Here is a 14,953-nt window from a genome sequence, read left to right as displayed (position 1 = left end):
CCATAATTTGATCAGTTCTTTTGTTAAGAGGCACTTGCAGGGCCTATTCTACCAGAACACATGTCTCCATGAAGGAATGTGTGTAGGAGATGTGATAATAGAATGAAAACCCCGTTGTGGACTTCATCCTTGCTAGCACTATGCTATTACTCTTCAGATTCTTTATTGCATGCAAAATGTACATACACTCCTTGTTCTCATGGAACACTACCATGTGTGTGCCTCCTGAATTGGCACATTTTGTCTCTGTTTTCTGCCCAAAAAACCTGGGTGCACCATAATTATTATTTAAAATGTTTCTAGGCTGCCTGATATAATAGCTGTGTGCTGCTGTAGTTTAGGTCATACACATGTTAAGTCCAAATCAAGTTTATTGTATTTAGCAACCAGCCATTATACAGTTTCACATAGATGTGTTACATTCATTCATTCATTCCCTTGGCCTTTGTGTGCAAGAGCAGGGCCAGCACAAGAAATTTAGCAGTTCTAAAAGTTACATATTTGTCTGTTTATTCCAGCATTGCCTACTTAACCAGCAGCAGCTCAGCATTAACTCTGTATTTTAATCTTATATCAATTTTGCTGCGTGGTTTTATCCTGGTTTTGCTTTTTATACTGTATTTTGTATTTGTGCTTTTAACCTGTTGGTTGTTTTATTATGGTTTTAATTTTTGTGAACTGCCCAGAGAGCTTCGGCTATTGGGCGGTATAAAAATGTAATAAATAAATAAATAAATAAATAAATAGTAAATAATAAGGTCAAGTGGTCTTTCCCAGCCCTGCTCCGTGAGACCTTCTTAACTAGAGATGAATCTGGAATCCCCTGCACCCAAAGCATATGCTCTTCCAGTGAGCTGTGTTGCCTCCCTTCCTTATTATGGTTATTATGATAGGGCAGAGAGAGTGGGTTAATTTACCACAATAGGCTGCCATGGTAATCCTTAATTCCTGTGTGTCTCTTGGGTTTTGACTGGCTTGCATTAATTTGATAGGACTGGCTATTGTGTAAGAAATTTTTAAAGGTGTTACTATTTAATGCTTTTCTGAGTGCCTTGTTGGATGCATGTTCATGTATCCAGGAGACATTTAGTACATAAACACATGCATTTCAAGTAACTTTCTGCGTAAACTGTACACATTAGGTGTCAGGGAGAAATCTCATCCCAGTAAAAGTCTTGAATTCTCTCTCCATTGGTGAGATAATAACAAGCATACTAGACTGTACATATTTAATGGAAGACAAAGGCCATATACAGTGCTGGCTGTATGCCAGCGAGACCCACTGCTTGTGCAACAGGAAGCTAGCATGTGCTAAAACAAGCAGAAATGAGTGAAAATGCTAGTTTCTGCAATGAGACAGATTAATAGAGCTTACAGAAGAAATCTTCACTGACCTGTCACATTCAGGAAATGAGTGTTTTGGCTTGTTTCTGGGGTTGCTCTAGGAAGTACTAGCTTTCTGCTGCACTGGCAGTGGGTTCTGCTGGCACAACACAATGATCCTGCCAGGAATCTTCCTAACCTTTTGATTAAAATCCTCCATTCTTTCTGGAAATGAATCTATCATGGATTTTATCACTTTTTACAGGGTGTAACTGGAGAGGTAATAAGTAAAGTACACACGATTTTGCCTCAATGTGCATATGCCACAATGCTGCTTCACTTTGTTTAAGCCTTTTATGTAGCTTTAGTTATTGTTTTTAAAGGTGTGTAGGTGTGTGTTACGTTAATTTATGGCACAAGTCTACAATGTCTCACCTAGTAAGAACCTTTCACATACCAAGATAAAGATTGGTTAGTGACAGGTATCCACAGTCTGTTCAGTAGAGGTTAGTGTATGCTGCTGGATCTCCTGCTGGCCAGATAACCTCTCTGGAGCTCTCATTTGAACTACGGTTTGGTAAAAGTAAGAATTTGGAGCAGTGAGAGAGACTTCTTATTTTGATACTGCAGCACAAAAAAAGAGAAGACCCTGTCTCTCTCTCTGACACACAAGACTTCTCCCTGAGGGGGTTGATGGTGGCAACAAATAATTTTTGGTTAATGGAAAATTTTGAATTTGAGGCAAATATTTATCTTCACGTGGTGAAATCCGATTACTACTCTTTTTTGCTTTACTAAAAAGACTTCTATCAGTGGGAAGTGGATGCGGGCATTGCAACTCACCTCTGCAACTGCCTGCTCCTTCCCAAATCTGGAGCAACCTTTATAGCAGATTGTGGGGAGGTTCAGGAAGGGGGAAGAGAGGAAGGAAAAATTCCAATGTGCAAGTGGTAGTCAAAACGTAGAATGGAACCCTTAAAACTTAATTTTCCACATGCTGTCTTGGTCTTACCTTGTGAGAATTTCCTCTTACTTTATTGAGCTTTTATAGGTAGATACATAGCTGAACATGGTTTCTTTTCATGTCTTATATATGCAGGGACAACTCTATCTTGTATGTTGTTTTGCATTTGAATATAGGAGTTTAAAAGAATAAAACATGATAAGCGTTGATGTTGGAAGATAATGTCAAAACTAAAAACTTGTGAAATATTTTGAGTAAGTGAAAACCACTCATGTAAAATGTCATACAGGATAGAAAGCAGTTGCTTTGGAAGTGGTGTACTTAAAAAGAATGAACTGGTTATATTCCAAATAATAATAAAATGTTCTGTTTTGCAGTCACCAACAAAAGCTGTATACAATGCTAGACATTGGAATCAGCCAGAATCTGAGGCTCTTCCAGCATCACAAGTCTTGAAAAATCCAAGTGTCCCTGTAAGTAGGGTATCTTTTTCTCTTCCCTTGTTGTCTAAACACTGAGCTTAAGATTGTTCATATTTATCATGAGATGTAGTCTAAGAAATGGCTACAAATAACAGTAATAAGCTCTAGGAACATTATTTCATATACTGCCAGATAGTACGAAAAAATTACTGAGGATCTTGGTCGTGTCATACCTGTAGTATGATAACTGTTCTGAATTTAACCAGGAAGAATAATAAGATTTTAAGTTGTTTCAGGTACGAATATTGCCGGTTGACCTGTGTTCCTTACACTTAAGACTGCTTTTGGACTATGCAATTGGAATCAAACATTCATGATTGTATGTTTATACATTTTAGCCTCTGAGTTGGTTATGTGATTTTATCTGAAGTCTTAAAAGTTAATAATTAAGTTCTCTTTCTCAGTAGCACCTTGTTTCATAAACTTACAGCACCATTATAATGCAGTCAGAAATGTTGACGAAAATCCTCTGTCATGGGGTCGGCCAGCCACATATGGATCATTTGCTAGCAATTGAGGCTTTCCCCTCAGTTCATGCTACTGCACTGTAGTAGTTCATGTAAAAGCCAGCCATTTGGGGAGAAAAGCTATTGCAGGCCAGATCTACCTCAGCACTGTCATCCCAGAAAATCCCACAAAAGCACACTTTTGCCTGAATTGAATTAGATAAAAGTGTACCAAAAATAAGAACAAGGTTGAGGATAAAGGGGGAAAACATTGGTTGTAGCTTTTCAGTATTTGAGCATACAACAAAGTAAATGCATGTGTCAGTCAAGCAGATTTTTGTTTGCTCCTTCCCACATCTTTATTTTATTTATTTATTACATCTATATCCTGCCTTTCTTCCATGATGGAACTCAAGGCAGCGCGTATAGGATTCTTAGGCAGCCTTCCATCCAGGTTCTGACCAGACCCAGCACTGCTTAGCTTCAGGAAAATGGCTGCTTCATGTACCTTCAGGCCAAGGCATTGATTTTTGACAGTATTGTCTGTGTTGGGAAGCGGTCACAAAAGAACCTAGTACTATAAACCAATACAATCCCAAGCATCTTGTTCTTAATGTTTAACTTTAAGCCTTATTTTATAGCACAGACATGACCAAAAATCATTAACCTACTTTTTAAATAGGCACTTAGTAGGTCCTCTCACCCACTTCATCCATAAATGGTTTGTTATCTCGCTAATCAGTCACATTGTGAATTTTAGATAGGCAAATGAAAAAGTCTATATATATTCGTTTACTGTATTTGGACAAACAGCACCACACAGAAGAACTGTAAATATCATTCTGAGACAACAGGGAAGTTGGGTAGGATGAGACCCCTCAGACAGGACACCTATGCAATGCACTAAAAAGATGCACATCTCAGTCTTAAATGCCTTGGACATATGGTGCATTTGTCATTGGACAAATATCTTATGAAGGACACCCCCCCAAATCTGCATATGTAGTAGTCCCAAATAACTAGAGTTGAGAATTTAACTAATAAGGGAAATGTTTCCATCATATAGCCAAGAATTAAAGTACAAAATTTGAATTACTTGATACTATGATCCTTTTCAGATATAATGGCAGTGTTCAGTCACAGTTTGTGGGTTGCTGTCAAACATTGCTCTTAGGTCCGAACAGAATCTTTGACTTTCTTGGCACAAATGTGCTTTTCGGAAATTAAAGGGCAGAGCAGCTAGTAGTTGCAAACATTTTAAATTGTCTTTGTGTGTTCTTGTGCATCTGTTTAGTTTTTAAAGCTTAATGCAGTTTCATTAGCCTGGATTCTTAAACTAAATTGGGAGCTGCTCACTAGGGAGCCTTTAAAAGCTCTAAATCCTAAAAAAAACTGATTTAATAATTTTGTACATGTAATACGCATTCAGTCATCTAATTTGCACCTTTGAACCGTTGAGGTTATGCCTCTGAAAATGGCAAGTTGTGAATGTACAAATGCACATAATGTTCTGTTCTCTGCTTGTTGTTCATGTAAACATCTACCCGTTCATTAATAGGTAAGGCTGTCTTCAAAGGAGGCAGTTAATAAAGATGATGGGGTGTTTAAAGCTCCTGCACCACCTCCCAAAGTGATAAAAACTGTGACTTTACCCACTCAACCCTATCAAGAGATAGTAACTGCCTTGAAATGTAGGAAAGAAGACAAAGAAGTAAGTGGAATATCTAACTTTCCTTATTTCCAGAATGCCCTATAGATTTTTTTAGTATTATCGATAATAAGCTAAAGAAATTGTAAATGCAGAATTAGTCTCTCTGTTAAAAGTGGATCACTTGACAATTTGAGCTGGCCACTGATTTGCGATGCTACCAGGAAAAGTAGTCTCTCGTAAACGTGAGCTATAAAACTAATAACAAGCTTTGTACACCTGCCTTTCAGTTATACACTGTTGTTCAACATGTGAAGCACTTCAATGATGTAGTAGAATTTGGAGAGAATCAAGAGTTCACAGATGATATTGAATACTTGTTAAGTGGACTGAAGAGCAATCAGCCCCTAAACACCCGTTGCCTTAGGTAAGATATTTCTAATATGGCATAGCGATTCCACATTTACTAAACTACATCCGTACTTGCTTAGGAGTACTCTGTGCGCACACGTTGCAGAATATTATGCCATTAGGAATTTAGAGGATAAATGCATCTATTCATGCATCAATTAAGAAGCTAGGCCACTTGCTAAGTAACAGCAATTTTATTTTCCTTTGAGAATGTTATATGAAGAAATCGTACAGTGGTGCATTTGCCTGAAAGTATTGCTAGTTTTATTATAAAGCCATTTGAAATTTGGGAGGCAATGAATGGAAATCATTCCATGTAGCTTGATACATTTGTTAATCATCAGACCTATATGTTAACCTTACACATTTGCGTTATTCAGGTGCCCCTCTGTCATGAGGGGATTGAGGAACAAAAAAGTGAGAAAGGAGCAGGACTACTAGCACTCATGGTGACATGGGCAGTACACTAGTATAGAATACTCATACATGCATCACTGAGGCTATGCCTCAGTTCGGTGACAACTGAAAGGTTACATGGGGTGTTTAATGTATATGACACCGGGAAATAGATGTTAATTGGTTTTTATAACTAGGCTTTTTCTGTATAATTCTGACAATGGTATTTATTTATTTGATGTTTACCCCACCTTTCCTCTCTAAAGAGTGCTCAAGGCAATTTTAAAATAAATCTAGAAAAAAGGCTACTAAAACTATATAAATCCTACAATAACAAAAACCCCAACAGGCAGAATGTCGTTGGATTATATTTGGAATTCTGAAATAGGTCAAAAATGTCCAGACACTGTATTGCTTTCAATTGGTTAATAATTCATCATTTTAATTGCCTATGTAGGCAGCCAGTGTCCTCACCAAGAAATGGTTTCCAGCAGGTGCTGTGTACTGGGACAGAGAGACTGCTGCTTACACACACACACACACACACCATTCCTCAGAGATTCTTAACCACTATCACAGTCATCTTTATCTGAATATAGCTTATTAAGATGGAGTGCTATTGGCTCAGTTGAAAAAAGAGAAATGTCTGGTTGTCGTTAATATATTGATCCCCTATCAAAGAGGACTTAATGATGATGACTTGGTTATGCATGTCAAAACCTCAGTTCAGTTCCATTAAGGCTGTAGTATATATATGAAGTGACTAGGGTACCTCTAAATATTGTGACTATATGTAAACACAGTTCAGTTCGTATTAAGAACCTTCGCTGAAGCGGTCATTCTCCCTTCCATCAAAGCAGCATTGATGACTGTTTACAGAAAGCCGGCTTGCGCTGTGTCCTCTGTGATGCAAAAAGGGGGCTTTGCAGTTCTCCCCATGCTGGTTCCTGACAGTGGTCACTTGTTTTAAACATCTTATTAATGTTTAAGGATGAAATGAGCCAAGCAACTGAAAGAAGAGATTGTTGATGACACCTTTATGTCCTTCCTTAACTGCAGCATCTTAAGTCAGACTGAAGATAAAATAATTTAAATTGAAAGCGTCTTGCAAAAGGCTATGGATAGTGTGATAAGCAAGTGATTCATGCAAGTGCAATGACCAGATTTCTCTGTCTTAGAAGATAAAGTTGTAACTCTTCACCTGAAACCAAAATTAACCAAAAACACATCTTAGTGAAATACAATATGTAGAAGAAAAATGGTCTTGGGATAAATGTATTTCACCTAAGGTTCTAGTCTCTTTAGTGTAGCTTAGTATCACTTTTGAGCCATTTTGACCTCATTTTGTAATGCTGTTGTAGTTGATTTTAGAAGTTGTCAATAAATAACCCACAAATATAATGCTGTGCAGATAGAACAAACATGGCTTGAGCCCTAAGATTGTACATATGCAGAACAATTCTGTGTCCAACCCAAGATGGCCATCACTATGCTAAAGTTTAGAGTGGTCCACACATTCTCCCACACACAAGGCACAATCATTCTGCTAGAGTTCAAAGTGCCTCCACAAGTACACCAAAATACTACATCTCACTGATTAGATGGGATGCAATCTATACCTGCAGGCAAACATTTGAATCCCCTGGCATCCCAAGCAAGGAAAGCAACACATTTGTTAAGGAGGATGCAAGGATTGCTCAGGGATCTGATGTACCACCAAAACCCCTGAAAGGGGGTGGGGGCTGTACATGGAACTTTGCAGGACTCTCACAAAGGTGTCCCTCATGGGATGTACCCATTGCACGATAAAAATCCTGTGCAGCTGCTGTCGCCTGACCAAGAAGGTGTTTGACAGGAAGTTTGAAGAATGCAGTGCCAGGGCAAGGTTGGGCGACGAGCATAACCTGTTAGGCAGATTGGGGAAACAGATCTGCTGGCTGGAGCAGAACGTTGGCAGTGGTTTTGACCGCTCTTGCCAAGAGACTCTGCAGGCAATCTTTAAACAACTGTGGTACGCCAGACAACACAATAAGCCATGATGGTTTAAATAAACCTCACTGCAGACCACGGCTTATCAGTGTGGCTTATTTTAGCTGAACGAGCCACCGTTGTTGGGGAAGACTGCTCACAGACGACACGATAAATGATCATGGCTTATTCAGAAAAATAAACAGCCCCTGCACTCAAAATATTTCAGGGTAAAGTGATCTTGCTGTCAGGACATCCCTGACAGTGTGTGTAGTGGTTAGAGTGTTGGACTCCGAGTCGGGAGATCCGGTTTCTAGTCCCCACTTGACCATGGAAACCCACTGGGTGACTTTGGGCCAGTCACAGACTCTCATCTCAACTCCTCTCACAGGGTTGTTGTGAGGATTAAATGGAGAGGAGGATTATGTATGCTGCCAGAAACTTGATAGTCTCTGGGAAGACAATTTAGTTAACTTTTGGGAGAGAAACTAGTGGGAGAATATGTTGTCCTATTTTCTGCAAATGTACTCTCTTCCCTTGTTGGAGGACAAAAAGTCCTGGGACACAAAAAAAACACCTTCGTGACTGGCTCCTTGAGCGGGATGCCAGCCAAGATGTCAGTTTGATCCAGCACTCAGAGTTCTCCCTGTGGTACCCCCAACATGAAGAAAATACATTTACTTCTCAGTATCTATTTAATCTTGCAGATGCACCACTAAAGAAGACATTTACAAGCCTGTGCTTCCAATCCATGCTCTCGGCATATCTTGAGGGCAGATTTTGCAACTCTCCTGGAGCAGCGTCTCTGCCCCTGTAGCCAGTGGCAAGTGGAGGGCATTAAACATTACATCCCACATTGCCTACTTTATGAAGCAGTTAGAGATAAAACACTGGGGCAGATTGTTGCTAATGTTGCTAAATTCACAGGCTCTGAACCGGAATGTGTTTTATTATCTGCTGGCAGATACACTTCCCTATGTAAGTTACCAAGTGGTCATTTTTACCCTGCTGACTCTTAAAATTAGAAAGAGAACTATATCTACTAAACCTGTTGGACACTTTGCTAAACTGTAGTTTAGGATTAGTTTTAGTACCAGGATTGCCTTCATTATAGCTGTAACCACAGTTAGATAGTTAGAATTTTATTATTTTACTTGTGTTTTAGTATACAAAAACGTTTATTGCTCAATCCACAGATCACTGCAACACATACAAACTTGAAATTTTACTGTACTATTATACAATACTGCATATGGTTAAAATTACAGAGCTATCAAGTACATAACATCTACTAATGAAATGACGGTAAAATGGGTGAACAGCAGACATACAGAAACCTTTAATTACTTTTGTATTTTAGTAATTAACTATTGCTGCCTTTATGCATGATGTATATATGTTTTATTATTTCCATGTGTGTGTTTGATTCACTGTTATGACCTATGGTTACAACAATAAACTACTATTGTTTATTGTTTACTACTACAGAAAAATAAACCATCGTGGCTTACCATGTCATGCAAACCCAGTTTAAGAGTAACATTGCCCTATAGTGCACACCTTACCACCCGAATTAGGGCTTGCCCTGGCAGATGTTTTTATCCTGTTGGTGTGCTATGATTTTCTGCAGAGCTCCATTGTGGCTCTGAAGGTTGGGGGACAGTAAGCTTGGCCTTCCTGTTAAATATTAAATGGTTTTGTCTGTGATAGAGACTTGAAGAGATACATTGGTTTACCAGGTTTTGTTGTTTTTAGTGTTATCAGCCTGGCGACAAAGTGCGCCATGCCCAGTTTCCGGATGCATTTGAGAGCACATGGAATGGTAGCTATGGTCTTCAAAACACTGGATGACTCGCAGCATCACCAGGTATGCATATCTTATGTGTGGGATGATGTTTCAAAATAATCTCCATTTTCCTTTGAAACAATCTTTTTGCAGAATACTCACTGGATTATAACTCAGAAGCAAAGGCTTTCATATTATGGAAGCTATTAATAAGATACTGCTTCTTGGGATTTGCTGTCTTTTATGGTAACAAAATAACAAAAACAGAATCCCTAGACAAGTGAAGCTATTTTATTTATTTATTACATTTTTATACCGCCCAATAGCCGAAGCTCTCTGGGCGGTTCACAAAATGTTATGACTGAGTTCGGACAATCGCGTAGGGAGAAGAAGCCATTGTGGCTTCTCCCCCTACCCCTCAGGTGCCACTGTCATTTGCATAACTCCCCAAAGATGCAGCGCAGCAGGGCTGGCTTTGTACCCTCCCTATAATCCACGGCTTGCAGTAGGGGTTGTATCGTGAGTCCAAAGCTATCCCCGGCATGATGTGTGCTGGGTTTGATGACACGCCAACCTGCTCTGCCTCGTGGGGAATTATACACATGGTAGTCGCGTGTGTGGCTCGCTCGGGGCAGAAGCCATGATGGCTTCTTCTACCTATGTGATCATCAGAACACTCCCATGTCACTGTATCTCAACTAGGAACAGTCTGTGTGGAAGTTTTGCAGGGATTTGGGGAGTATGTTTGTCGATCTAAATCCTACAGTATGCTATTTATACCGCATTGGTTCCCCTATTGTTTCTACCTATTAAATTCCTATTTCTTGCAAATGTTTATTTTTTCCTGTTTTTCCTTTTCTGTTGAAGAACTTATCGCTTTGTACAGCAGCTTTAATGTATATCTTGAGCAGAGATCGCTTGAACATGGATCTAGATAGAGCCAGCTTAGATCTAATGATTCGGCTTCTGGAACTAGAGCAAGAACCTTCATCCAAATTGTTCAATGAAAAGGACATGAACAAAATTAAGGAAAAAATTAGAAGACTCTGTGAAACTGTTCACAATAAACACCTTGATCTAGAAAATATAACGGTGGGTGGTGAGATTTTTACCTAATTTTGCTGTAATTTGAAAATCTACAAGTACTGTTCTGTCTTGTTAACCCTTTAAATTTGCTTTTTAAGTCATATTTATAGAGTGTAGGGGAAATGCCCTTTCCTGAAACAAAGCAGCAATTTACCTTGTTTTTCTGTAGGGGAGTCATGGCCTTTTCCTCCCACGTCATGTATTTTTTTTTAATGACCAGGGCACTTAAAGAGTGTTGAAATATAAAACCTAGCCACTTAATATTTAACTGTGCAGTTTTCACCTCATGGTTGTTTGTTCATTGTGATTGACATTTAACTCAGAATGCATAGATCACGTTATAAAGCATTAATAGAAAAAGTAATTGATAGAGCATTGCTCTAATTCACAAACTAATTTTATTGTGTGTGTTTTCTAGACCGGTCACTTGGCAATGGAGACCCTGCTCTCTCTCACGTCAAAACGGGCAGGAGACTGGTTTAAAGAAGAGCTGCGACTTCTTGGTGGACTTGATCATATTGTAGATAAAGGTATTAATTTTGCCCTGAAGAGAATTAAAGTACATAGGTTATATAACTGGAAAGTAGTTTTTTTATATAAGTAGCATGGTAGAATGAAAAATCTGTTTCTTAAATTATAACACCCCAAATATATAAATATTCTAATACCTTGGATAGATATCTAAGGTACTGTCTGACTCAGTTTGCACAATCAAATCAAGCTACTGTGGCTAAATAAGGACAGTTGTATAGTTATTTGAGGGTTGTGTAACTCTCCAAAAAGCCATGCTGCCCAGGTTCGGATGGCATAATAAGCCAAGGCTGGGTGGTGATTATACAAATCACACCCGGCGTGTGCTGCAGCAAACAACAAGCCACCATGGCTTGCTTTGATCATGTGAACAAGTCCTCTGTCTTACTATGAACAGTTAGTATGTTCTGCAGGAAGGGCCCTCCTAAGGGCACTTGTGTCTGCAGAGGTCCATTTGTCAGGCATATATGAAGGGGCTTTCTCCTGTGTCACTCCCAAATTGTGCAATGCTCTCTTACCAGAATTATGATTGGCCCCCAAACACTTGGGTGTTGATAAAGATATTAGGACGTGTGTCTTTAACTTGGTGTTTTAAATTACTTCAGTGCATTGTTGTTGTTATCTATGATTATATTATTTTATTTTTGATAGTGCACTGCCTTTGTGGCCATTTGTGGTAAAGAAACTTAATTAATTAATTAATTAATTAATGGGAGGAGAAGTAGCCTATGTCTTTTCCTGTATGTAGGCTTCTGCAGGCTGCATTTCAGCTCCCATGGGATTCAGACCCTGCATTTGAAGTTGCAGATATCGTTTGCTACCCACTGACCCCTGGGAGGTCTGCGCTAGTAGAGTGTTTTAGGCTCTTTTAGCAATGATGCATGTTCGTAGGATGGAGTGTTGATTGGTTTTCCTGACACTCATGGAATACTGGTGGCATGACATTCATGTTGCTATATGTTTTATGATATGGCTTTCGTGTACATCTAGTACGAGAGCTGTTAGTGTCATGACAGGTGGAAGTTGACAGGGTTGCTAGAGATGAAGCTGCTACATTAGCTTTCATTTCTAATGGTGGTATTGTGGTTTTTACTCAACTGATATAAGAACATTGAATCCTAGCTGTGTCAAGCTGGTGCAAGCATTAGTGTAGCAGCTGCTGCCATGGTGGAACCATAGGATTGGCTTGTCCATTTATGCAGCATTTGGGTGCAAAAACATCCTTTTATAACAGTTTTAATGTGTTTTGTTTGCTAAACTAGGCTTTATTTAGGGGTAAACTAAACTGTCTTAAGCATCCATGTATCTACTTTCTATCAATCTTGAAATTTTGGTGCTATTAAACGCCTTTGAGGCTCTGCTTTAAAAAAAAAAAAAGGCTGAGTGGAGCCAGGACTGCCTCATAAATCAGTGTTGTCCTCCTGATGATAACAAGTGATATTCTGTTTTCAGGTCAGTATATGTTTTGCAATTCAATGGTTTAGGATGCCCAGACATGCAAGGTCAAACATATAGATCATGCTAACATAGTTTTGATAATTTTTTGTATGAAATTTTAAAATAGCCCTTTGCTGTTTGTGTGACAATTTGAATTAAAGTAAATCACGGTGGCCTTCCAGGGTTTTAGCTGTTGCCCCCCAGAGCCTACTCTAAGATCTTTCACCACCTAAAAAAGCTCTGATCTCTTCACTGCCATCAGCAATGTAGAGTAAGATTTAAGGGACAACCATCTGTCAGGTATGCTTTAGGGTGGATTCCTGCATTTAGCAGGGGGTTGGACTCGATGGCCTTGTAGGCCCCTTCCAACTCTGCTATTCTTTGATTGTAAGATGGATTCTTACTTGGTTTGGTCATCTTTCATTTGCACTCCAGTCATTAATCCCGTCATTTCATAGCCCTTGGCTCCTCAGAATACCAAGGAATTGAATTGGCTCGATGACTAGGTTGAGGACATTTGGGAGCAATCATATCAGTGGCCTAGGTCATCCCCAAATTCCATGTGGAAACCTTAAGGTCAAAACTGATTAGTTATCTATGTATGTCAGTGGAATCACTACTGGTTCCTCAACCCACATATCATTTTCTTTCCTCTAAACCCATACAGAAAATCAGATCCAAAGTGTTTCTTGCCACATGCATTGGGCCATATATTAACTGAGATATTGCTGTGGATATTGAAGTGCTCCAAGACCACTAATGTGGGGTTCTCAAGACAACCTTTGTCAGTTCAGGCAGGGAGACGGTTAGGCAATGGGTTGGTTGCTTCACCAACAGAATTCCCATCCTGTCTCAGGTTCCCAGTACCAACTGTGGACATTCAAAGCTGGTTGACTGTTGGATAGGGTACTTGACCAGGGGAATGGGATCTCTATAGATCAAGGCTACCTCCCACTTGCCTATCTAGTGAAGCCTGCTGCTGGTCAAGAAGCCCAGGTGGACACATTTGGGAGAGGTCAACTCCTCCCCCTTCATCTCACTGGGTTTTGGTGACACAAGCCTGGTTGGAATGTTCTTCCACAATGAGGTTGGAAATAATCTTTTATATTAGCCAACTTGGCATCCATCAACAGTACCCACAAAGTAGAGAAGCCTGCAGACCAAAGTAGAGAAGACAAGCTACCAAAGTCATTGAGGCTGGGAAATGGACCAGCAGGGAAATAGCACAAAGGTGTCTCAGAGGACTTCCTCTCACCTGCTGTCCACAGCCTTAACACTCTATTCCCAGCACAGTGTTTATAGCAGCCCCATGTTTTCCCCACCCTACACACACAAAAAACATAATCAGCTCCAAAGCCCAAAAAACATATCCGGAAGTCAAGTCAAGTTTATTGTAATTAGCAACCAGCCATTATACAGTTTCACATAGATGTGTTAGGGTTGGGATTACATTGTGCAATTTTTAGAATGTAAAGGTCCTTGCACAGTGTCTTAATACTCTAATAATAACTTTTTTCTTTGTTTCTCAGTTAAAGAATGTGTTGATCACTTGAGCAGTGATGAGAATGAAGAGAAATTGGTTGCTTCATTATGGGGAGCAGAAAGATGTTTACGGGTTTTAGAAAGCGTAAGTATAAAAAACTAAGAGAATGGACTTTGTGAGTGGTTCAGGTTCAGAACTGCAGATGGGGAAAGTCGGGTTCATGGTCCATTTCCTTATAGCTCCTTAAAACTCCTGCATGATTTATTGGCTGCCACCCTGCTTTTTGTGGAACTCTGGCTTCATGTTGATAGGCCATATTCAAATAAGGCTTCCTAGGTAAAATGATAAGGATCTACCTCACTTCGGCAACTCTAGGTCTTTTCACAAATGGCTTTGAGGCCTTTGGAAACTACTGCTCAGTGTAGATATTGGGGCAGTGGGGAGAGGAAAATACTGGTTTTGTCATTTTTGTGTGTGTCTTTTTCCTTTGGGAGTAAAAATAGACCTACAGCCACATCCTTTTGCTTCTGGCTTGTATAGTTCTTGATTTATTTGAAGGATTTTTACCCTGCTGATTAGCCCATTAAGGCTCCCAGAGTGGCTTACAAAGGTTAATAATAAAACAGTCCCTGCCCTAAGCTTTATAATCGAAAAGACACAACACTAAGAAAAAAGATGAGGAAGGAGGAGGGAAGAAAGCAAACTCAGGCACCAGTTCCTACAGTTCTTATAATGACCATCTGGGATGGAAACACTTCAAGTAGCCTGAATAGGTACTATTAGGTGACAGATGAGGGAGAAGAGGACCCAAAGGCAGCTGATGTCTCAGCAAAGCCAATGGAACAGCCCTGCTTTCCTTCTCTCTGCTTGCAGTCACATGGGCTGGGGTGGATTTACACAGATGACGTCAAGGGAAACTGGCTGTGCACTTGTTGAGTTGTTCTGAGAAGGTTGCCTGATTTTGTTTTATTTGGCTAAGGGACAGCACACAT

The 14,953-nt window shown here is 39.7% G+C and overlaps 1 protein-coding gene across 2 annotated transcripts in view; it reads left to right on the top strand.

Moving 5' to 3' along the window:
• WAPL (WAPL cohesin release factor) overlaps positions 1-14,953 on the top strand; it is a 51,710-nt gene that overhangs the window by 24,974 nt on the left and 11,783 nt on the right. For both annotated transcript variants that reach the window (XM_063133107.1, XM_063133108.1), the window contains 7 exons: positions 2,665-2,760; positions 4,774-4,926; positions 5,154-5,290; positions 9,394-9,505; positions 10,292-10,516; positions 10,929-11,040; positions 14,008-14,105. In XM_063133107.1, coding sequence (XP_062989177.1) covers positions 2,665-2,760; positions 4,774-4,926; positions 5,154-5,290; positions 9,394-9,505; positions 10,292-10,516; positions 10,929-11,040; positions 14,008-14,105 — 933 coding nt within the window. The remainder of the gene's footprint in view (positions 1-2,664; positions 2,761-4,773; positions 4,927-5,153; positions 5,291-9,393; positions 9,506-10,291; positions 10,517-10,928; positions 11,041-14,007; positions 14,106-14,953) is intronic.

Source organism: Elgaria multicarinata, chromosome 8 (assembly GCF_023053635.1).
Source record: "Elgaria multicarinata webbii isolate HBS135686 ecotype San Diego chromosome 8, rElgMul1.1.pri, whole genome shotgun sequence".
Lineage (NCBI taxonomy): Eukaryota > Metazoa > Chordata > Lepidosauria > Squamata > Anguidae > Elgaria > Elgaria multicarinata.
Note: the sequence above shows the minus strand (reverse complement) of the source record. Positions and strands in the feature narration are given on the sequence as shown.